The 23,560-nt window shown below is 50.2% G+C and overlaps 1 protein-coding gene across 2 annotated transcripts in view; it reads left to right on the plus strand.

Annotated features, from left to right (window-relative positions):
* Nucleotides 1–22,082, plus strand: part of AHNAK (AHNAK nucleoprotein) — a 29,013-nt gene extending 6,931 nt beyond the window's left edge. For both annotated transcript variants that reach the window (XM_064503182.1, XM_064503183.1), the window contains exons 2-5: nucleotides 2,351–2,444; nucleotides 2,562–2,715; nucleotides 3,181–3,368; nucleotides 3,871–22,082. In XM_064503182.1, the coding sequence (XP_064359252.1) occupies nucleotides 2,562–2,715; nucleotides 3,181–3,368; nucleotides 3,871–21,150 (17,622 nt within the window). In that variant the 5' untranslated portion in view covers nucleotides 2,351–2,444 and the 3' untranslated portion in view covers nucleotides 21,151–22,082. The remainder of the gene's footprint in view (nucleotides 1–2,350; nucleotides 2,445–2,561; nucleotides 2,716–3,180; nucleotides 3,369–3,870) is intronic.
* Nucleotides 22,083–23,560: the final 1,478 nt, after the last annotated feature.

The raw sequence follows: 23,560 nt of genomic DNA on the forward strand, positions 1-23,560 counted from the left end.
GGAGGGGAGGGGGAGCAATGCACATGAGGCAGAGAGGAGCGTCTTGCTGCATACCTGCACCCAGTCTCGCGGATGTCTGGCAGCAAATGCCCTCTAGGCTGCTCTGAGGTTTCCTGGGGTTTTGCGGGGAGGTGACGTGGCATACCGTGGGCGATGCTTGAATGGCTGTGCAGCCTGCAAGGAGTCTGTGCCTCTGTGGCAGCCTGGCTCAGGCCCTAGCTGGGGTCTTGCTGTGTGGCTCTGCTGGGCTCCCGCAGAAAGGGTTGCATGCTGACGAGCTCTGCTGAGCTGTGCCAGTTCTTGCTTTGCTATCGAAGAAAAATCCCAGAGGGGCCAGTCATGCTTACAAGGAGGTTTGAGGGAGAGGGGGTCGCGGGACAGCAGCGCCCGTGGAGGGGCCCTGCATGGTTGGCAGCTGTTCGCAGGTACAGCTGCATGTTAGCATGTTGCTGCCTGCTGGACAGGGAGTGTGCGGGTGTCAACACGTGTGCACTGTTCCCACGCACAAAGGGAACTTGACACGTTGCTCTGCAGAACCCAGTGGAGCCGATCCTACTTGTTGCTTTTCTTCTGGCAATGATGAGGGTTACCTGCAGCCAGGCCCAAGCCGGGCACCCAACAGCTGCAGCTGTATGAGGTACCCAGGGCTCAGGTCATCTTGGATGCTACAGATAGTCCTGCACCTTTGGAAACCCCTCTTTGGTTTGGGTTCTTTCTTTTCCTTTAGTGCAAAACAAAAAGCTTCAGCTACGCCCTCTGCTTGGTTCTGGGCATGGATGGCTTTGCTGTAACCTGGCTTGGTCACTTAGCACCTCTTAGCAGCTCTTTGTCTTACAGGTGTCTCTGCTCACTGTGGTTTCTGAGCTCTTCATGTTTGTGGTTGATATTGTGAGTGAGGAGGGAGCGGCTGGTCTAATCTCCCAGGCCGCAGAGCGTCAAGGGCCAAACTGTGACTGTCGTGTCCCCCTGTGGGCTCTGCATCCCTGCCCCCCCCCCGCCAGCCCTCTGCTTGTGTCTGCTTTTTGGTCTTTGGAAAAGGCTCAAGATGGAGATAAGCTGAGCTGAACCCAAAGCTGTAGAGAAGGGGGTCCAAAAGTCCCTGTTTTATAGGCGAGACTGGGCTTAGTGGTTTCCGCTGCTTTGCTGCAGGGGCAGTGGGACAAATCAAGGGGACAGGTGGGCTGGGACAGGCAGCGGTGGCCTATTTGGGATGACATCCTCCTGCCCTATGCTGTGCTCCTGGTTAAAGCATTGGCTGCAGAGTCCAGACATTGTAAGGAGCTGGCATGTCCCGGCTGTGCCCTTTGTAACCTATCCAGTTGCATTTGAAGAAGGAGATATATTTTTTTGGCTTGTGCATGCCTGAAGTTTGCTGGAAATGGAAAAGTTTCTTTGCCTTGTTTGCTAGGGGAAGAGGAAAGGTGGGGCAGCTTGCGTGGGTGTTGCTGGCAGGAGCCAGGCAGTGCTACCAGATCTCGGCCGCTGGAGCTGGCACTTTGCAAAGGCAGCTGAGGCAAGAAAGAAGCAGAACAAAAGGAGACTGGCTCTGTTGATGTGTCCCCTTGCTGTTAGCTTCCTTTTGTTTTGTAGGTGGGAGTGAACACATCCTGCTCTGCCAGGGCTGGGCGTAACCACCCCCCCCCCCCGACACCTTTCCTTTAACCATGAGGTTCTGAAGTTCTGATGCTGGTTCAAAACTGTTGGTGCATCCTGCTGTCTGGGACGCTGTCGCTCCTGCTCTGTGCTGCGTAGCTCAAAAACGCAATGTAGGCTGCGCTACAGCAAGCTCGAGCCTTTTTCTGGAAGGCAAAAGTTTACCATGGGGGTGCAGAGGGGGTGGTTCAGAGGGCAAAGAGATGTGAATGAAATAGGAAAAACTAATGTTGCTAGGTGACTGTTGCTTTTATATTTTCCTGCCTGTCCAGAGTTTGAACTTAATTGCAGTTCAATATGATGATGGAAATGTATACCATTATTGTTAGGAGTGCCTCATTAGCAGCGATAGGAACTTTTCTGCAGGGAAGGCTGCAGTCCAAGGCAAACCTGCAGCAGCCTGTGGCTGGGGACAGCGTGTCTCCCCTGGACCTGAAGTCCCCGTGGTGGCTGCTGTCAGCTGCAGTGATGTTTAGCTCTCACGCACAGACAGCTTTTTCCCTGCCACCTAAGCAACTGAAAACGCCAGATTTGCAGTATTGCCACAGCATGAGCGGCTTGGGCACGCTTTTGCTTTTGTTCACTGGGTTCCGGCCTTCCCTTAAAGGGCTTCCCTGCCTGTGTATCAAAGGTGGCACAGGGAAGAAATGGAGGAAAAGCAGGTGTTTCACGCGGACCTCTCTGATTTCTCTGCCAGGCTGGGAAGGTGAAACGACGATTGCTGAAAGGTCCACAAGTGAAGGCAGAGGAATTCCTGGGGCGGTTCCAGCCAGGACCAGAGTCCCAGCAAGGTCAGTGTAACTGAGCTGCTTTAAAGTCTCCTGCCCATAAAAAGAGGCTTGCTTTCTCAGTGCCCTGTGCCTGAAACTCCTCCGTTTCCATTTTATCCTGTGTCTTTTGTCTTCCAGATGGAGAAGGAAGAGGAGACCCGGGAGATCCTGCTCCCCAACTGGCAAGGCAGCGGCTCCCATGGGATCACCATTGACCAGACTGACGATGGAGTCTTCGTGAAGCAAGTGCAGCAGAACTCCCCCGCTGCCAAAATGGGAGTTGTGAAGGAAGGTGTGAGCCTGTACTGTGGGGGCAGTTCATGGGGAAGCGGGAGGCTGTCACAGGGAAGGGAGGGGGTCTTTTGGGAAGCCTGGGTGCTCTGCGTCCATTTTCTCTCTTTGCGGTGCCTTGGTCGCTTCCCTTGCATGTTTCCTGGGAAATGACCCTGCTGCTTCGGCGTCTTTGCTCCCAGCTTCGCTTGTGGTAGAGATGGGGCTCCCATCTCTGAGGCCGCTCCCTGCCCTGCCTCCCCTTTCAATTTAATTCTTGCCCACCCTTCCAGCAGGCCACTTTCCCTCATGGTGGGTCTGTACATTTGATCTCTGGGTAGCACAGAGAGAGAGACTCCGAAGTAATCGCCTTTCAGGTCAGCTGCCTTTCTCGGACAAGTGCTCCCGTTTTGCTTGGTGCTCTGCCATGTGCAGTTCTGAGGGCACGGACCCTGCTCACCTTTTGCCTCTCTGTTTGCACTTACAGGGGATCAGATTGTGAGTGCTACAATCTATTTTGACAACTTGCAGTCTGGGGAAGTCACGCAGCTGCTCAACAGCATGGGCCACCACACCGTGGGTCTGCGTTTGCAGCGAAAGGGGGACAAGTCTCCACTGCCGGGACAGTCATGGTCACACGATGTGTTTGCGGCCAGCAGCCCAGAAGTTGTTCTGGTGAGTGTCACCTGGCGCTGGGAAGCGGGAGGGAACAAGGTGGAGGAAGCAGCCTGGAGTTCCTGCAGACTCTCCCTCCGGGAGGTCAGGTCTGCACTGCTCCATGGCAAGAATCCTGGTGCCAGGAAACTACTTGTCATAGAGGAGCACTGCGGCATGGCATGGGCCACCTGCAGAGATCTAGAGCGCCCTACAAAAATGGGGAGGAGCAGAGTTCACTAGCTGTTCTGCTAACCTTAGCCTGTAGCTCCAACCGAAAAAAAAAAAAAAAGGCTCTTTGCTGGTGACAGCAGGGAAGAGCATGGTCCTAGCCCTAGAGCTTGTCTGCCGTGGGCAAAAACAGCAGCTTTTAAGGGTGAGAATGCAGTCGGCACCCTCCCCCCTGCCATGCCATGATCCCAGAGTAAGCTTACGTGCTGTGCCTAGCTAGGATGTACATGTTCTCTCCTTCCAGGTGTGAACTTCCCATGCAGCAAAGGTAAAAAAGTCTCTCTATTTTCAGAGTGGAGATGATGAAGAGTACAGGAGGATTTACACGAAGAAAATTAAACCACGACTGAAGTCAGATGATGCAGTAGAAATAGAGTCTGGCGGAACGCAGAGCAGGACCATTACGGTCACCAGAAAGGTAACAGCATACACTGTCGATGTTAGTAGGCATGAAGGAGCAAAAGATATTGACGTCACCAGCCCGGACTTTAAAATCAGGATCCCAAAACAGGAAATCACCCATGTCACAAAGACTGATGTTGAAACAGAGCCTGGGAAAACTGTGATCAAAATTGCATCAGGAGATTTGTCTGGGAAAAACATCCAAACAACAGACTTGAGTACGGACATCAGGGGGGCCTCTCCTGGCATTTCATACACTGGACCGACAACTGAATCCTCAGCCAGGAAGGTGGATGCCCACGTGGGCAAGGCTGAGGTTGGAAAGCCTGAGATAACTGTTTCGGGAACGCAAGTCACAGGTGTTCACCTGAGGACTCAGATGGACTCTAAACTGTCAGAGATCCAAGTTCCGGGTGGGCAAATCGGAAAATCGGTTACAATGGAGGTGCCGGGACTTAATGTTTCTGGCACTGGGTTCCATGGCCCAGAGGGCAGCTTTCCCAGAACTCATGCAAATGGACAGATGGGAAACCTGGATGCAGATTTTCATGCTAAGGGCCCCAGACTGGATGGTAAAATGCATGTTTCTGGCATGGATATCCAAAGAGAACTGCCAGGGGGCAAATGGTCACAAGCTGATATTTCTGGCCCTAGTGTTCAGGGAGATATCAAAACCCCTGGAGCAGATGTTACTTTACCAGTGGTTGAAAGTCCAGATGTTGATGTTGGAAAAATAAAGATTCCTGCTATGAAAATGCCCAAATTTGGGTTCTCCACTGGGGATTCTGGCATCGATGCTCAAGCTACGCATGGAGGTGTGGACATTCCCATGCCAAAGGTCCAAACTCCTCACATGGATGTTCCTGCCCAATCTGTCCATATCATGGGCTCCAAAGTTTCATCTACTTCAGGGGAAGGGGTTAAAGTCACAAAGCCACAGGTGGATATGGGGCTGAAGGGTGCTGTGAAACTCCCTTCTCCAGCACTGGAAGTCCCTGGAGTGGATATCAAAGGACCCAGCACAGAGCTCCTAGCTCCTGACATAGACATCCAAGGTGGCAGAGGAAAACTAAAAATACCCCATATGACATTTCCAAAATTTACTGAATTGGACTCCAAAGGGGAAGGTTCTACTGTGGAAGTGGTGCTTCCAAAGGGGGAGATGGGACCGGCAGCATCCGAGGTACATGTTGACGCTCCTGATGTGGCCATCAAAGGAGAATGGAAAGCTCCCAAATTCAGGAAGACTGAAATGCCTAAAATATCTGTGTCTGATGTAAACCTGAATCTGAAAGGCACTCACCTGAAGGGAGATGCAAGTGTCACAGTCCCAAGAATGGAAGGGGATATCAAAGGACTTGGCTTTGACTCAGAAGGTCCCAAGATCGATGTTAAGGCTCCTGATGTTGAATTTGAATGTCCAGAAGGTTACTTGAAAGGGCCTGGTATTTCAGTGCCTTCCAAAGTATCCATGCCAGATGTGGACATTAATGTGAAGGGACCTCAGATGAAGGGAGAGGTGGATCTTTCTATCCCAAAGATGGGTGGCAACTTGAAAGGACCTCGGATGGATATTAAAGGCCCGAAATTGGGAATGGACATGCCTGACACAGACATCAAAGGCCCCAAAGTTACAATGCCAGAGATGCATGTCAAGGCCCCGCAAATCTCCATGCCTGACATCGACTTGAATCTGAAAGGCCCCAAAGTGAGAGGAGACCTAGATGTTTCTGGCCCCAAACTGGAAGGGGAGCTGAAGGCACCTGGACTTGACATCAAAGGCCCCAAAGTTGACCTTGAAGCACCAGATGTGGGCATTCATGGCCCAGAAGGTAAACTGAAGATGCCTAAGCTGAAAATGCCCAAGTTTGGGGTGCCCGGCCTGAAGGGAGAGGGCCCTGATGTTGATGTGGCGCTGCCAAAGGGTGAGGTGGATGTTTGTGGTCCCAGTGTAGGCGTAGATGTGCCAAGCTTGGACATTAAAGGGCCAGAAGGAAAACTGAAAGGCCCCAAGCTGAAAATGCCCGAGATGCACATTGGTGCACCGAAGGTCTCTGTGCCAGATGTTGATCTGAATTTGAAAGGCCCCAAAGTGAAGGGTGACGTGGATGTCTCCATTCCCACGGTAGGTGCTGATTTGAAGGGTCCCAAATTAGAGCTCAAAGGCCCTGGAGTTGACCTTGAAGCACCAGACGTGGACCTTCATGGCCCAGAGGGTAGACTGAAGATGCCTAAACTGAAAATGCCCAAGTTTGGGGGGCCTGGCCTCAAAGGAGAGGGGCCAGAAGTGGAAGCGAAACTTCCTAAGGGAGGTATAGAAGTCTCTGGTCCAAAGGTAGATGCTGACATTGCTAGCTTAGACATCAAAGGCCCTGAAGGAAAACTCAAAGGCCCCAAAGTTACGATGCCAGAGATGCATGTCAAGGCCCCGCAAATCTCCATGCCTGACATCGACTTGAATCTGAAAGGCCCCAAAGTGAGAGGAGACCTAGATGTTTCTGGCCCCAAACTGGAAGGGGAGCTGAAGGCACCTGGACTTGACATCAAAGGCCCCAAAGTTGACCTTGAAGCACCAGATGTGGGCATTCATGGCCCAGAAGGTAAACTGAAGATGCCTAAGCTGAAAATGCCCAAGTTTGGGGTGCCTGGCCTGAAGGGAGAGGGCCCTGATGTTGATGTGGCGCTGCCAAAGGGTGAGGTGGATGTTTGTGGTCCCAGTGTAGGCGTAGATGTGCCAAGCTTGGACATTAAAGGGCCAGAAGGAAAACTGAAAGGCCCCAAGCTGAAAATGCCCGAGATGCACATTGGTGCACCGAAGGTCTCTGTGCCAGATGTTGATCTGAATTTGAAAGGCCCCAAAGTGAAGGGTGACGTGGATGTCTCCATTCCCACGGTAGGTGCTGATTTGAAGGGTCCCAAATTAGAGCTCAAAGGCCCTGGAGTTGACCTTGAAGCACCAGACGTGGACCTTCATGGCCCAGAGGGTAGACTGAAGATGCCTAAACTGAAAATGCCCAAGTTTGGGGGGCCTGGCCTCAAAGGAGAGGGGCCAGAAGTGGAAGCGAAACTTCCTAAGGGAGGTATAGAAGTCTCTGGTCCAAAGGTAGATGCTGACATTGCTAGCTTAGACATCAAAGGCCCTGAAGGAAAACTCAAAGGCCCCAAAGTTACGATGCCAGAGATGCATGTCAAGGCCCCGCAAATCTCCATGCCTGACATCGACTTGAATCTGAAAGGCCCCAAAGTGAGAGGAGACCTAGATGTTTCTGGCCCCAAACTGGAAGGGGAGCTGAAGGCACCTGGACTTGACATCAAAGGCCCCAAAGTTGACCTTGAAGCACCAGATGTGGGCATTCATGGCCCAGAAGGTAAACTGAAGATGCCTAAGCTGAAAATGCCCAAGTTTGGGGTGCCCGGCCTGAAGGGAGAGGGCCCTGATGTTGATGTGGCGCTGCCAAAGGGTGAGGTGGATGTTTCTGCTCCCAAGGTAGATGTAGATGTGCCAAGCTTGGACATTGAAGGGCCAGAAGGAAAAGTAAAAAGTCTCAAATTTAAAATGCCTGAACTAAATATTCAGACACCTAAAATCTCCATGCCAGATGTAGATCTCAGTTTGAAGGCCCCCAAACTGAAAGGAGATGTAGATATTTCTGGTCCGAAGACCCATGGAGACCTCAAGGGGCCCAAAATGGATGTGGAAGGTCCCAAAGTGGATGTTGGTGTGTCTGATGTAGACTTGGAATGCCCAGAAGCGAAAATAAAAGGCCCCAAATTTAAAATGCCTAAGCTTAACATCAAAGCACCTAAAATATCCATGCCTGATGTCGATCTGAACCTAAAGGGGCATAAGGTGAGAGGAGAGATGGATGTTTCTGCTTCGACGATAGAAGGTGACTTCAAAGAGCCTGGTGTTACTATTAAGGGTCCAAAAATAGATGTTGAAGTTCCAGATGTTGACCTGGAATGTCCAGAAGCCAAACTAAAAACGCCTAAAGTAAAGTTGCCTCATTTCAATGTGTCTGGCCCCAAGTTTGAGGGGGCTGACATAGATGTAAATCTGCCAAAAGGCGAAATGGATATTTCCGGACCAGAGGCAGACCTAGACACTGAAGGACCAGAAGGAAAATGGAAAGGACCTAAGTTCAGGATGCCAAAGCTGAACATTAGAACACCTAAAATATCCATGCCGGATGTAGATTTGAACATAAAAGGACCTAAAAGTAAAGGAGAAATGGATATTACAGTTCCTAAGATAGAAGGTAATTTGAAAGGGCCAGAAATAAATATCAAAGGGCCCAAACTTGATGTTGAGGCACCTGATATTGACTTGGAGTGCCCTGAAGGAAAACTGAAAGGTCCCAAATTCAAGATGCCAGACATGCACATCAAGGCACCCAAGATCTCCATGCCCGATGTTGACTTAAATCTGAAGGGCCCCAGAATAAAAGGGGATATGGATGTCTCAACTCCCAAGCTTGAGAGTGACCTGAAAGGTCCCGAGGTGGACATCAAGGGCCCCAAAGTGGACATTGAGGCACCCGACGTGGATATTCACGGCCCAGAAGGGAAATTCAAGATGCCCAAGTTCAAGATGCCCAAGTTTGGGATGCCGGGGCTGAAAGGAGAAGGCCCGGAGGTGGACGTGAGCCTACCGAAAGGAGACCTGGATGTCTCTGGTCCGAAGGTGGATATTGAGTTGCCTGATGTAGACGGTGAGGGTCCTGCAGGAAATTTGAAAGGTCCCAAGTTTAAGATGCCAGAAATGCATTTCAATGTTCCCAAGATCTCCATGCCTGACATTGATCTGAACCTGAAAGGGCCCAAAGTGAAGGGGGCTGTTGATGTTTCTGTTCCAACATTAGAAGGTGATTTGAAAGGACCCGATTTGAATATTAAAGGTCCAAAACTAGATGTAGACATTTCTGATCTTGATATCGAAGGTCCTGAGGGAAAAGGGAAAAGATCCAAGATTAAAATGCCTGAAATGCATATTAAGGCACCTAAATTTTCAATGCCTGATGTAGACCTCAATTTGAAAGGTCCCAAAGTAAAGGGAGAAATGGATGTGTCTGTACCAAAAACAGAGGGTGATTTGAAGGAGGCAGATTTGCACCTTAAAGAGCCCAAAATGGACATAGAAGTTCCTGACATGGACATTGAGGGCCCAGAAGGAAAGTTAAAGGGTCCCAAATTTAAGATGCCAGAGATGCATTTTAAAGCCCCCAAAATCTCCATGCCAGACTTTGATCTGAACCTGAAAGGCCCCAAAGTGAAGGGGGATGTGGACGTTTCTGTTCCAAAAATCGAGGGCGAGTTGAAGGGCCCAGAAGTCGACATCAAAGGCCCTAAACTGGATCTCGATGTTCCTGATGTTGACATGGAAGGCCCAGAAGGCAAACTGAAGGGCCCCAAATTCAAGATGCCTGAAATGCACTTCAAGACACCAAAGATCTCCATGCCAGACATTGATCTGAACCTAAGAGGCCCTAAGCTGAAGGGGGATTTGGATGTTTCTGCTCCCAAACTAGAGGGTGACTTGAAAGGTCCAGAAGTGGATATCGGAGGTCCTAAACTGGACATAGAAGCTCCTGATGTGGATATTGAGGTCCCAGAGGGGAAGCTGAGAGGTCCCAAATTTAAGATGCCTGACATGCATTTTAAGGCTCCCAAGATCTCCATGCCGGACTTTGATCTCAACCTGAAAGGTCCAAAAGTGAAGGGAGACATGGAGGTTTCCATTCCTGGGTTAGAGGGCAACCTGAAGGGGCCTGAGGTAAATGTAAAAGGTCCAAAATTGGATGTGGAGGCCCCTGATATTGAGCTGGAATGTCCAGAAGGAAAGGTAAAGGGTCCCAAGTTTAAGATGCCGGACATGCACATCAAGGCACCCAAGATCTCCATGCCGGACATTGACCTAAATCTGAAGGGCCCCAAAATGAAGGGGGATGTTGACGTTTCTCTTCCCAAATTAGAAGGGGACTTAAAGGGCTCGGAAATTGACATCAAAGGTCCAAAACTAAATGTTGACATTCCTGACGCTGAGCTAGAAGGCCCTGAAGGGAAACTGAAGGGCCCCAAGTTTAAGATGCCGGACATGCACATCAAGGCACCCAAGATCTCCATGCCCGATGTTGACTTTAACCTGAAGGGCCCCAAGCTGAAGGGCGATGTGGACGTGTCCGTCCCTAAGCTTGAGGGCGATCTGAAAGGTGCCGAGGTGGACATCAAGGGCCCCAAAGTGGACATTGAGGCACCCGATGTGGATATTCACGGCCCAGAAGGGAAATTCAAGATGCCCAAGTTCAAGATGCCCAAGTTTGGGATGCCGGGGCTGAAAGGAGAAGGCCCGGAGGTGGACGTGAGCCTACCGAAAGGAGACCTGGATGTCTCTGGTCCAAAGGTGGACATTGAGGGTCCAGAGCTGGACATTGAAGGGCCGGAGGGGAAGCTGAAGGGCCCCAAGTTTAAGATGCCGGACATGCACATCAAGGCACCCAAGATCTCCATGCCCGATGTTGACTTTAACCTGAAGGGCCCCAAGCTGAAGGGCGATGTGGACGTGTCCATCCCTAAGCTTGAGGGCGATCTGAAAGGTGCCGAGGTGGACATCAAGGGCCCCAAAGTGGACATTGAGGCACCCGACGTGGATATTCACGGCCCAGAAGGGAAATTCAAGATGCCCAAGTTCAAGATGCCCAAGTTTGGGATGCCTGGCTTTAAAGGAGAAGGCCCGGAGGTGGACGTGAGCCTACCGAAAGGAGACCTGGATATCTCTGGTCCAAAGGTGGACATTGAGGGTCCAGAGCTGGACATTGAAGGGCCGGAGGGGAAGCTGAAGGGCCCCAAGTTTAAGATGCCGGACATGCACATCAAGGCACCCAAGATCTCCATGCCCGATGTTGACTTTAACCTGAAGGGCCCCAAGCTGAAGGGCGATGTGGACGTGTCCGTCCCTAAGCTTGAGGGCGATCTGAAAGGTGCCGAGATGGACATCAAGGGCCCCAAAGTGGACATTGAGGCACCCGACGTGGATATTCACGGCCCAGAAGGGAAATTCAAGATGCCCAAGTTCAAGATGCCCAAGTTTGGGATGCCTGGCTTTAAAGGAGAAGGCCCGGAGGTGGACGTGAGCCTACCGAAAGGAGACCTGGATATCTCTGGTCCAAAGGTGGACATTGAGGGTCCAGAGCTGGACATTGAAGGGCCGGAGGGGAAGCTGAAGGGCCCCAAGTTTAAGATGCCGGACATGCACATCAAGGCACCCAAGATCTCCATGCCCGATGTTGACTTTAACATGAAGGGCCCCAAGCTGAAGGGCGATGTGGACGTGTCCGTCCCTAAGCTTGAGGGCGATCTGAAAGGTGCCGAGGTGGACATCAAGGGCCCCAAAGTGGACATTGAGGCACCCGACGTGGATATTCACGGCCCAGAAGGGAAATTCAAGATGCCCAAGTTCAAGATGCCCAAGTTTGGGATGCCTGGCTTTAAAGGAGAAGGCCCGGAGGTGGACGTGAGCCTACCGAAAGGAGACCTGGATGTCTCTGGTCCAAAGGTGGACATTGAGGGTCCAGAGCTGGACATTGAAGGGCCGGAGGGGAAGCTGAAGGGCCCCAAGTTTAAGATGCCGGACATGCACATCAAGGCACCCAAGATCTCCATGCCCGATGTTGACTTTAACCTGAAGGGCCCTAAGCTGAAGGGCGATGTGGACGTGTCTGTCCCTAAGCTTGAGGGCGATCTGAAAGGTCCTGAGGTAGACATCAAGGGCCCCAAAGTGGACATTGAGGCACCCGACGTGGATATTCACGGCCCGGAAGGGAAATTCAAGATGCCCAAGTTCAAGATGCCCAAGTTTGGGATGCCGGGGCTGAAAGGAGAAGGCCCGGAGGTGGACGTGAGCCTACCGAAAGGAGACCTGGATGTCTCTGGTCCAAAGGTGGACATTGAGGGTCCAGAGCTGGACATTGAAGGGCCGGAGGGGAAGCTGAAGGGCCCCAAGTTTAAGATGCCGGACATGCACATCAAGGCACCCAAGATCTCCATGCCAGACATCGACCTAAATCTGAAGGGCCCCAAGCTGAAGGGCGATGTGGACGTGTCTGTCCCTAAGCTTGAGGGCGATCTGAAAGGTCCTGAGGTGGACATCAAGGGCCCCAAAGTGGACATTGAGGCACCCGACGTGGATATTCACGGCCCAGAAGGGAAATTCAAGATGCCCAAGTTCAAGATGCCCAAGTTTGGGATGCCTGGCTTTAAAGGAGAAGGCCCGGAGGTGGACGTGAGCCTACCGAAAGGAGACCTGGATGTCTCTGGTCCGAAGGTGGACATTGAGGGTCCAGAGCTGGACATTGAAGGGCCGGAGGGGAAGCTGAAGGGCCCCAAGTTTAAGATGCCGGACATGCACATCAAGGCACCCAAGATCTCCATGCCCGATGTTGACTTTAACCTGAAGGGCCCCAAGCTGAAGGGCGATGTGGACGTGTCCGTCCCTAAGCTTGAGGGCGATCTGAAAGGTGCCGAGATGGACATCAAGGGCCCCAAAGTGGACATTGAGGCACCCGACGTGGATATTCACGGCCCAGAAGGGAAATTCAAGATGCCCAAGTTCAAGATGCCCAAGTTTGGGATGCCTGGCTTTAAAGGAGAAGGCCCGGAGGTGGACGTGAGCCTACCGAAAGGAGACCTGGATATCTCTGGTCCAAAGGTGGACATTGAGGGTCCAGAGCTGGACATTGAAGGGCCGGAGGGGAAGCTGAAGGGCCCCAAGTTTAAGATGCCGGACATGCACATCAAGGCACCCAAAATCTCCATGCCCGATGTTGACTTTAACCTGAAGGGCCCCAAGCTGAAGGGCGATGTGGACGTGTCCGTCCCTAAGCTTGAGGGCGATCTGAAAGGTGCCGAGGTGGACATCAAGGGCCCCAAAGTGGACATTGAGGCACCCGACGTGGATATTCACGGCCCAGAAGGGAAATTCAAGATGCCCAAGTTCAAGATGCCCAAGTTTGGGATGCCGGGGCTGAAAGGAGAAGGCCCGGAGGTGGACGTGAGCCTACCGAAAGGAGACCTGGATGTCTCTGGTCCAAAGGTGGACATTGAGGGTCCAGAGCTGGACATTGAAGGGCCGGAGGGGAAGCTGAAGGGCCCCAAGTTTAAGATGCCGGACATGCACATCAAGGCACCCAAGATCTCCATGCCCGATGTTGACTTTAACCTGAAGGGCCCTAAGCTGAAGGGCGATGTGGACGTGTCTGTCCCTAAGCTTGAGGGCGATCTGAAAGGTCCTGAGGTGGACATCAAGGGCCCCAAAGTGGACATTGAGGCACCCGACGTGGATATTCACGGCCCAGAAGGGAAATTCAAGATGCCCAAGTTCAAGATGCCCAAGTTTGGGATGCCGGGGCTGAAAGGAGAAGGCCCGGAGGTGGACGTGAGCCTACCGAAAGGAGACCTGGATATCTCTGGTCCAAAGGTGGACATTGAGGGTCCAGAGCTGGACATTGAAGGGCCGGAGGGGAAGCTGAAGGGCCCCAAGTTTAAGATGCCGGACATGCACATCAAGGCACCCAAGATCTCCATGCCCGATGTTGACTTTAACCTGAAGGGCCCCAAGCTGAAGGGCGATGTGGACGTGTCCGTCCCTAAGCTTGAGGGCGATCTGAAAGGTCCTGAGGTGGACATCAAGGGCCCCAAAGTGGACATTGAGGCACCCGACGTGGATATTCACGGCCCAGAAGGGAAATTCAAGATGCCCAAGTTCAAGATGCCCAAGTTTGGGATGCCGGGGCTGAAAGGAGAAGGCCCGGAGGTGGACGTGAGCCTACCGAAAGGAGACCTGGATATCTCTGGTCCAAAGGTGGACATTGAGGGTCCAGAGCTGGACATTGAAGGGCCGGAGGGGAAGCTGAAGGGCCCCAAGTTTAAGATGCCGGACATGCACATCAAGGCACCCAAGATCTCCATGCCCGATGTTGACTTTAACCTGAAGGGCCCCAAGCTGAAGGGCGATGTGGACGTGTCCGTCCCTAAGCTTGAAGGCGATCTGAAAGGTGCCGAGGTGGACATCAAGGGCCCCAAAGTGGACATTGAGGCACCCGACGTGGATATTCACGGCCCAGAAGGGAAATTCAAGATGCCCAAGTTCAAGATGCCCAAGTTTGGGATGCCAGGGCTGAAAGGAGAAGGCCCGGAGGTTGATGTAAATCTACCTGAAGCTGAGGTTGCTATTTCAGGTCCAAAGTTGGATGTTAGCGGTCCTGAGCTGGACATCGACGTTGCAGAAGGAAACCTAAAAGGCCCTAAATACAAGAAGCCTGACGTGCATTTCAGTGTTCCGAAAATCTCTATGCCAGATATTGATTTAAATTTGAAAGGCCCAAAAGTAAAGGCTGATGTCGATGCTTCTGTTCCAAAAATAGAAGGTGAACTGAAAAGTCCTAAGCTAGACATCAAGGGGCCAGAAATTGAGGTTGAGACACCAAAGCTTGATATAGAAGGAAAACCTAAAAAATCCAGGTTTAAACTTCCAAAGTTTGGCTTTTCTGGTCCTAAAGTGCCCAACTCTGATGTGGATGTGAAACTTAAAAAACCTGACATTGAAATATCTGGTCCAAAAGTTGATGTTCATGCTCCGGATGTGGACGTGCAGGCAAAGACAAAAGGATCGAAGTTTAAAATGCCTTTCCTGAGTATTTCTTCCCCTAAAGTTTCAATGCCGGATGTGGAGCTAAATCTGAAAGGGCATAAACTGAAAGGAGATTTAGATGTTTCCAGTCCTAAGTTGGAAGGGGAAATTAAAGGACCTGACATTGATATCAAAGGCCCCAGAGTCAACATTGAGGCACCTGAGATGGATATTCACGGGCCAGAGGGTAAACTCAAAATGCCCAAATTCAAAATGCCGAAATTTGGCATGTCTGGATTTAAAGCTGAGGGGCCAGAGTTGGATATTAGCATTCCAAAAGGGGACCTTGATGTTTCAGGTCCCAAGCTGGGTGTGGAAGGTTCCGAATTGGAAATTGAAGGGCCAGAGGGGAAGCTCAAGGGCCCCCAAGTCAAGATGCCAGAAATGCACATAACGGCACCCAAGATCTCTATGCCTGACATTGACCTGAATCTGAAAGGCCCCAAAGCAAAGGGGAATGTGGATGTCTCTCGTCTGGAAGGGGCGCTGAAGGGATCCGAATTAGATATAAAAGGACCAAAAGCAGATGTACAGGTCCCTGACTTTGACATTGAAGGCCCCGAAGGAAAACTGAAAGGACCCAAATTTAAAATGCCTGAAGTGAATATCAATGCTCCCAATATTTCCATGCCAGACTTTGATTTGAATTTGAAAGGCCCTAAGCTGAAAGGAGGTGTGGATGTTGATCTTTCAGTGCCCAAACCAGAAAGTGACTTGAGTGGGTCAGAAATTAATATCAAAGGACCAAAAGTTGACATCGATGCGCCTGAACTGGATGTTGAAGGGCCAGAAGGAAAATGGAAAGGTCCCAAGTTTAAAATGCCAGAGATGCACATAAAGGCTCCCAAAATTTCAATGCCTGATATTGACTTAAATCTTAAAGGTCCTAAGCTGAAAGGAGACATAGATGTTTCTGCCCCAAAGGTGGAAGGGGATTTTAAGGCTCCTGACATCAATATTGGAGGCCCCAAGGTTGACATTGATGTGCCAGATGTGGACATTCATGGCCCAGAGGGTAAAATCAAAGTGCCCAAATTCAAAATGCCCAAATTTGGAATGCCTGGCTTCAAAGGGGATGGCCCGGAGATGGATGTCAATCTTCCAAAGGGGGAACTCGATATTTCCGTTCCCAAGGTGGACGTTGATGCTCCAGATCTGGACATTGAAGGGCCAGAAGGCAAACTGAAGGGCCCTAAATTCAAGATGCCTGAGATGCACTTCAAGGCACCTAAAATATCCATGCCTGACATTGATTTGAATCTGAAAGGTCCAAAGTTGAAAGGAGCAGCAGATGTGCCAAAACTGGAAGGTGATTTGAAAGGTCCTGAACTGGAAATAAAAGGACCTGAAGTAGACATAGATGTTCCTAATGTGGATATCGAAGGACCAGAAGGAAAATGGAAAGGCCCCAAATTGAAGATGCCAGAGATGCATTTTAAAGCTCCTAAAATTTCAGTGCCGGACTTTGATATGAACCTAAAAGGCCCGAAAGTGAAGGGGGATGTGGATGTGTCTGTGCCAGCTGTGGAAGGTGAGGTGAAAGTGCCAAAAGTTGATGTTAAGGGCCCTGGATTGGATGTCAGCGCCCCAGATGTTAATATTGAGGGCCCGGAAGGAAAGTTAAAGGGTCCCAAATTTAAGATGCCGGAGATGCATTTTAAAGCTCCCCAAATCTCCATGCCAGACTTTGATCTGAACCTGAAAGGCCCCAAAGTGAAGGGGGATGTGGACGTTTCTGTTCCAAAAATCGAGGGTGAGTTGAAAGGCCCAGAAGTTGACATCAAAGGCCCTAAACTGGATCTCGATGTTCCTGATGTTGACATGGAAGGCCCAGAAGGCAAACTGAAGGGCCCCAAATTCAAGATGCCTGAAATGCACTTCAAGACACCAAAGATCTCCATGCCAGACATTGATCTGAACCTGAGAGGTCCAAAGCTGAAGGGAGACACAGAAGTTTCTGTGTCAAAACTGGAAGGCCCTGAGATTGATATCAAAGGCCCCAAGGTGGACATTGAGGGTCCAGAGCTGGACACTGAAGGGCCGGAGGGGAAGCTGAAGGGCCCCAAGTTTAAGATGCCGGACATGCACATCAAGGCACCCAAGATCTCCATGCCCGATGTTGACTTTAACCTGAAGGGCCCCAAGCTGAAGGGCGATGTGGACGTGTCCGTCCCTAAGCTTGAGGGCAATCTGAAAGGTCCTGAGGTGGACATCAAGGGCCCCAAAGTGGACATTGAGGCACCCGACGTGGATATTCACGGCCCAGAAGGGAAATTCAAGATGCCCAAGTTCAAGATGCCCAAGTTTGGGATGCCGGGGCTGAAAGGAGAAGGCCCGGAGGTGGACGTGAGCCTACCGAAAGGAGACCTGGATGTCTCTGGTCCAAAGGTGGACGTTGAGGGTCCAGAGCTGGACATTGAAGGGCCGGAGGGGAAGCTGAAGGGCCCCAAGTTTAAGATGCCGGACATGCACATCAAGGCACCCAAGATCTCCATGCCAGCCTTTGATCTGAACCTGAAGGGCCCCAGTGTGAAAGGAGACTTGGACATGTCGGTGTCACAAATGGAATGTGAACTGAAAGGCCCGGAAGTTGACATTGGAGGGCCTAAGTTAGACATAGGTGCCCCTGATGTAGATATAGACAGCCCAGAGGGTAAATTCAAGCTGCCTAAATTCAAAATGCCCAAGTTTGCAATGTCTGGCTTCAAAGGAGAGGGGGCAGATGTGAATGTGAACCTGCCCAAGGGAGACGCTGAAATTTTTGGCCCTAACATAGATATAGAGGCTCCCGATTTGAATATGGAAGGAAAATTGAAAGGTCCCAAATTTAAGATGCCTGAAATGCACATTAAGTCTCCTAAGATCTCTGTCCCTGATGTTGACCTCAGTGTGAAGGGGCCTCAACTGAAAGGAGATGTAGATGTTTCTGGACCCACCTTTGAAGGAGATTTGAAAACACCCAAAATTGATGTGAAAGCCCCCAAACTAGACATTGATGCGCCTGCTATGAACATTGAAGGGCCAGAGGGGAAGCTGAAAGGCCCCAAATTCAAGATGCCAGAAATGCATATCAAGACACCCAAGATCTCCATGCCTGATGTTGACTTTAATCTGAAAGGCCCCATGCTGAAGGGAGACATGGATATCTCTGCAACAAAGTTGGAAGGGGATTTGCAGTGTCCGGAAGTTGACATCAAAGGCACAAAATTGGATGTTGAGGCACCTGACATTAACATTGAAGGGCCAGATGGAAAACTGAAAGGGCCCAGAATCAAGATGCCAGACATGCATGTCAAGACTCCCCAGATCTCTATGCCAGACATAGACCTGAACCTAAAGGGACCGAGGCTGAAAGGCAATGTTGATGTTCCATGTCCAAAGCTCGAGACGGATTTGAAAGCTCCTGAAATTGATGTTAAGGGCCCCAAAATCGATATTGAGTGCCCGGAGGTTGATGTTCATGGTCCGGAGGGAAAACTGAAAATACCTAAAATGAAGCTGCCACAGTTCGGCATGCCTGGCTTTAAAGGGGAAGGCGCTGAGGTGGACGTGAACCTGCCAAAGACAGAGGTCGACCTTTCAGGTCCCGAGGTAGATATCAGTGTCCCAGATGTAAGCATCGAAGGTCCTGAAGGAAAACTGAAAGGGCCTAAACTTAAGATGCCAGAAATGCATGTAACCGTTCCTAAAATCTCAATGCCTGATATAGACTTGAATTTGAAAGGCCATAAAACAAAGGGAGGCTTTGACATTACGTCCCTGAAGACTGAGGGTAATCTGAAGGGTCCTGAAGTCGATATGAAAGTCCCGGAATTTGGAGTCAAATGTCCTGAAGTTGATGCTGAGGGTCCCGACATGAACGCTGAGGGCCTGGAGGCGAATGTCAAACTTCCCAAGCTTAAGAAACCAAAGTTTGGGTTTGGTGTGAAAAGCCCAAAGGCAGAAATCAAGATTCCAGGTGCAGAGGTGGATTTCCCGGAGGCTGAACTGAATGTGGACTCTCCTGATGTCAGCATTTCTGGAAAAGGTAAGAAGAGCAAATTCAAGATGCCTAAACTTCATATGAGTGGTCCCAAAGTTAAAGGAAAGAAAGGTGCGTTCGATGTGAATGTCGCCGGTGGAGAGCTCGATGCAAATTTGAAATCTCCAGATCTGGATATGAATGTAGCTGGTCCAGATGTGACAATAAAAGGTGATGTTAGTGTGAAGTCCCCCAAAGGAAAGAAACCCATGTTTGGGAAGATCTCTTTCCCAGATGTTGAATTTGATCTTAAATCACACAGATTCAGAGGGGATGCTTCTGTGGCAGTCCCAAAAATAGAAGGGGAACTTAAAGTACCTGATCCAGAAGTCGCTGTGTCAACTGTCAAAGGTGAGGTTAAAGGCCTGAGTCTCAATATGGATGCTGAAGCTCCTGACATGAGTCTGAAGAAACCGAAACTCAAACTTCCCAGTGGGCAGGTGGTTGTAGGTGACTCAAAAATCGAGGGTGACCTAAAAGGATCTACCATTGACACTTCTGTTCCTTCGGTCCCAGTGCCAAACCTTGACCTAAGTGTGAAAGGACCAAAACTAAAAGGTGAAGTCAGTGTTCCTGCAGTAGAACTGGAAGGTCCAGAAGGAAAGCTGAAATTGCCCAAGGTCTCATTGCCCAAGATGGGGAAACCAGGTCTCAGTATGGAAAGGCCTGATGCGAGCTTGGACGTCTCAGCCACAACAGTGGAAGGAAGCGTGAGCCTCCCTTCAGCTGATGTGAGCCTCGGAGGTGTTGATACAAAACTAAGAGGACCCAAAGTCTCTCTACCCGATTTTGATGTAAACCTGAAAGGACCAAAAATAAAGGGAGATCTGGATGTTTCAAGCTCCATTGAAGGGCCAAAGGTCTGCCTGGACGCACCAGATGTTGACATTGGAGGTTGTGAAGGAAAGCTTAAAATGCCAAAGTTTAAATCCCCCACTGTGGAGGGACCTGATCTGAGTATGAAAGGAGGTGTCGGATGCTCCATCCCACAAATGGAGGTAGACATAAAAGCCCCAGGTGCGAATGTCGATCTCGGCATCCCAAGTGTTGATATCAAAGGGCCCTCGGCAGACATTTCTGCTCCGGACTTTGATGTAAACCTGAAAGGACCAAAGTTGAAAGGAGATCTTGATGTTTCTTCTGGCATTAAATCTCCCAAAGTATCTGTGGACGCACCAGATGTTGGCTTTGAAGGCCTGGGTGGCACAATTAAGCTCCCTTCCCTCAAAATCCCCCAGTTTGGCATTTCCAGCCCTTGCATTGAGGGATCTGATATGGGCATCAGTCTTGAAGGACCGCAAGCTAAAGGAGGCCTTAAGGGCTCAGGGGTTGATGTTGGGTTGGGAGGACCTGATGTGGAATTGAAAGGGCCTAAATTTCAAATGCAATCGCCTGGTGTTTCCTTGCATGATGTTGATTTGAAGTTGAAAGGACCAAACATACGGGCTGACATAGATGCTGCCAGTGAAATCAAAGGTCCAAAAATCGGAATGGAAGTGTCTGACATCGATGTTAAGAAGTCTGGAGTGGGCGTCCACCTTGACGCTCCCGTCTTTGATGTGTCTGCGCCAAAACTTTCCACGTCTGATTTTAATGTAAATTTAAAAGGGCCTAAGATCAAAGGTAGTGCCACCCTTTCTGGAGACATGTCGGCACCTACTGTGAACGCTGGTGGGGGTGCTTTTCATGTTACTGGACCAAAGGTAGGAATCGGAGGTCCCAGCATCAGTGCGAGTGTCCCACAAGGTAGCCTGGAAAGTAGCCTAGGAAAAGTATCGTTCCCCAAGCTGAGAATGCCTAAATTTGTATTTTCAGACCCTGAGGTGAAGGGCAGAGAGGTAGGGGTTGACGTAGAGTTCCCTCGGGCAAACGCTAGCCTTCATGCTGGTGCCATAGAGCTCGAAGACCCAGACATCAGACTAAAGAAATCCAAAATCAAAATGCCGAAGTTCAATTTTTCAAAACAGAAGGGAAAGAGCGGCAGTGCCACAGGCTCCTCAGAGGCTTCTGGGTCCATTTCAGGATCGAAAGGAGATCTGAAGAGTTCCAAGGTGAGCCTGGGGTCTGCAGAGGGTGACCTAGATGTAGGAGAGGGCTCATCGGCCAAAGGGAAATTTTCCCTCTTTAAAAGTAGGAAAACACGTCATCGGTCATCGTCCTTCAGTGATGACCATTCTTCCCATTCAACACCCACAGGAACCCTGGAGCTTGATGTCAGCGCAGACGCTGACAAAGGGAAGCAGGCCAAAATGAAATTTGGAACGTTTGGGGGAATAGGGTCAAAAACTAAAGGCTCTTACGAGGTAACGGGAAGTGATGATGAGACGGGAAAGATGCAGGGTAGTGGGGTCTCATTAGCATCCAAAAAATCGCGCCTGTCATCCTCCTCAAGCAATGACAGTGGCACGAAGGGTGGCTTTCGCATGCCTGCAGTGGAGCTGACGGTTGCGAAAAAGAAAGAATAGTGTGTCTGTACATAAGTGCCTGTGTATATAGATGGCCCTTCCTGGGTTTGTATATACATTTTGTAGCTTGGGATACTTTCAACCTCAGCAACAGAATGAGCAAGGTCTGGCAGGAAACATCATATCCTGCACTGCCCGTGTGGCAGAGGAGTGCTTATGGGTGAGTGACAGAGAAATTGAGGGGTCAGAAGGGCGGTGGGGATTGGGAAGAGAGGTGAGATGGATGCATAGTCCATCTAATGCATTTGGAAGCTTCTCTGTGCTTGAAACTTTGGTTTGTGCATGAAACGCTGAGAGCTTAAGTTTACTAGCAAGCTGTTTTGATATTTTTCATTTTACTGAATATTTTCAGTGTTTGGTTCATGGAAATCTTTTTTCCATTTTAATGATCTTTTTGGCTTTTATTTGTGGGGCTTAAATTTCTGTCACAAAAATGGGTATATTGAAAACACTGTAAAATATAGCTGCAACTGAGATTGTCAATTTAATTCCTATTATGGGGTAGAAAAAAAATAATCCAAGTATTTCCCATGGTTTTGTTGCTTAAGGGCATGATATCAAATAACCTCAGGAGTTGTGCAGTGAGATTGAAAGGACAGTTAAATGAGCAAGTAGCTGACCCAGTTTGTGCAGGGAGTATGTCTCAAAGATTATTGCAAATTGCCACTAGATGACTGGGCATGATTTTATTGATGTGTTCTTTGTTGCCTCTATACGTTTGTTTTATTATTTGTATTATAAGAGAAAACTCGTCTCAGTTGTGGCATAAAAACTTGCAATGGCCACTCTTCTGATATTTGTTATAATTTCTGTTAACAAGTGTATCTCAAATTAAAAAAAAAAACAACTTTTCAGCACTTTAATGGCAAATTAATTGAGAATGTAAGAAGAATGGTCTTGTAAAATGCAAATAAAAAGTTTATTAACCGTGACTCACCAAAACAACTTGCTTCCTTTTTCACGGTCATAGTTTGGTGGCTAAAGGGTCCCCGGGGCGCTCTGTCGGCTGTGGCAGCTGCCCATGCTCGTTCACCGGCCTCCCCCCGGGTTGCGGAGCCCAGCGTCCCGACACCCTGTCGCTGGGCCTTCCCTTATGGCACTGTGGCTGTCAGGGTACTCTGCGCGTCTTCCTGAGGCCAGAGCAATGACCTGAGGGCTGCTCTGGGGCTGGCCTTGGTACCTCCATTCCCATCACTTTGGGGGCTACTCTGTTTTTCATGGTGGTGATTCCCTCAACTTTGGGTCACCTGTAGGGTTTCCAGAGCTACTCCCGTTGTCTCTGGGGCCTCTTCCAGAACATGGCGGCTGCTCTGGTCTGCCAGGCCTGTTGTGCTGGGATTCTTGGGAGCTCTGGAGCACCTAGCTTATCACTGAGCTGTGAATCAACACCATGAAAAGATCCTGCATGCAGAAGCCCCACTGTCACCTGTCCTTGTGGCGTGCTGGCACTCAACTTGTGGCCAGCAGTATGCTCCCCTGGAAGATGGCATGTTCTTTTCCTGGCCAGCCACGTGGCCAGGCCTGGCGTGGCTGACCACTGTCTTTTGGTGTACCACAAGTGTCCTCCTTTTGCCCGCTCTTCTCATGACCCCTCTGTTTGCCCTTAGGTCCCTCCAAGATCCCTCTGTTTGTCTTTTGGTGCACCCTAGAAGCCTTTTTTGACCTCTAATCTGCTCAAGACCTCCCTGCTTGCCTTTTGGTATGCCCTAGCATACGCCATTTACACTCTGTTCCCTTCACAACCCTTCCATTTGCTGGTTGGTGCTCCCTAGAGCCTTCTGTTTTCCATTCGGAGTGCCCTAGGACCTGCAGGTCACCCTCTGTTCCCCACAGGACCCCCTCTGTTAGCCTTGCGGTGCCTCCCAGATTCCTGTTTGCTGTTGGATCTAAGGTTAGGGTTGGTATTAGGAGAGCGTTGAAGCCCAGTGCTCCTGTTGCTGTGGGCCTCAAAGGGGCTGCCAAAGGGATTGAGAGGCTGCAAGAAGGTCCCCCCCCCACCACCACCACCTTTTTGAGGGTCTGGCTCAGCCAATGACCCTGATCTAGGGTTATGGTTGGGATAGAGACAAATGACCTCCCAGACTGCTCTGTGCGCCTTTTCATGGGCCCCAAAGCCCTCCATCTGGCTTTTGGGGTGCCCTCTGAGGTGGGCAGTGGGGTAGAGCAGGAGCTACCTGGATGCCTGAGTGCCCTGGAGGACATCGGGGGCTGGTTTAAATGCAACAGTGTGTAATTAAGCATCTTTATTATTAGGGGTGATTGAGCTAATGGCTTTTTTTTATTTTTTTTCTTCCCTACCCTACATCTCTCCCAGATGTCCTCACAGCCCAATTTGCGTGGTCCAAGGTAAGTATCCATCTGTCATTTCCTTTATGTAATTCAGCCTGCCTCATGGGAGCTAGAAGCAGGT

Source organism: Dromaius novaehollandiae, chromosome 35 (assembly GCF_036370855.1).
Source record: "Dromaius novaehollandiae isolate bDroNov1 chromosome 35, bDroNov1.hap1, whole genome shotgun sequence".
In the NCBI taxonomy this organism is placed as follows: domain Eukaryota; kingdom Metazoa; phylum Chordata; class Aves; order Casuariiformes; family Dromaiidae; genus Dromaius; species Dromaius novaehollandiae.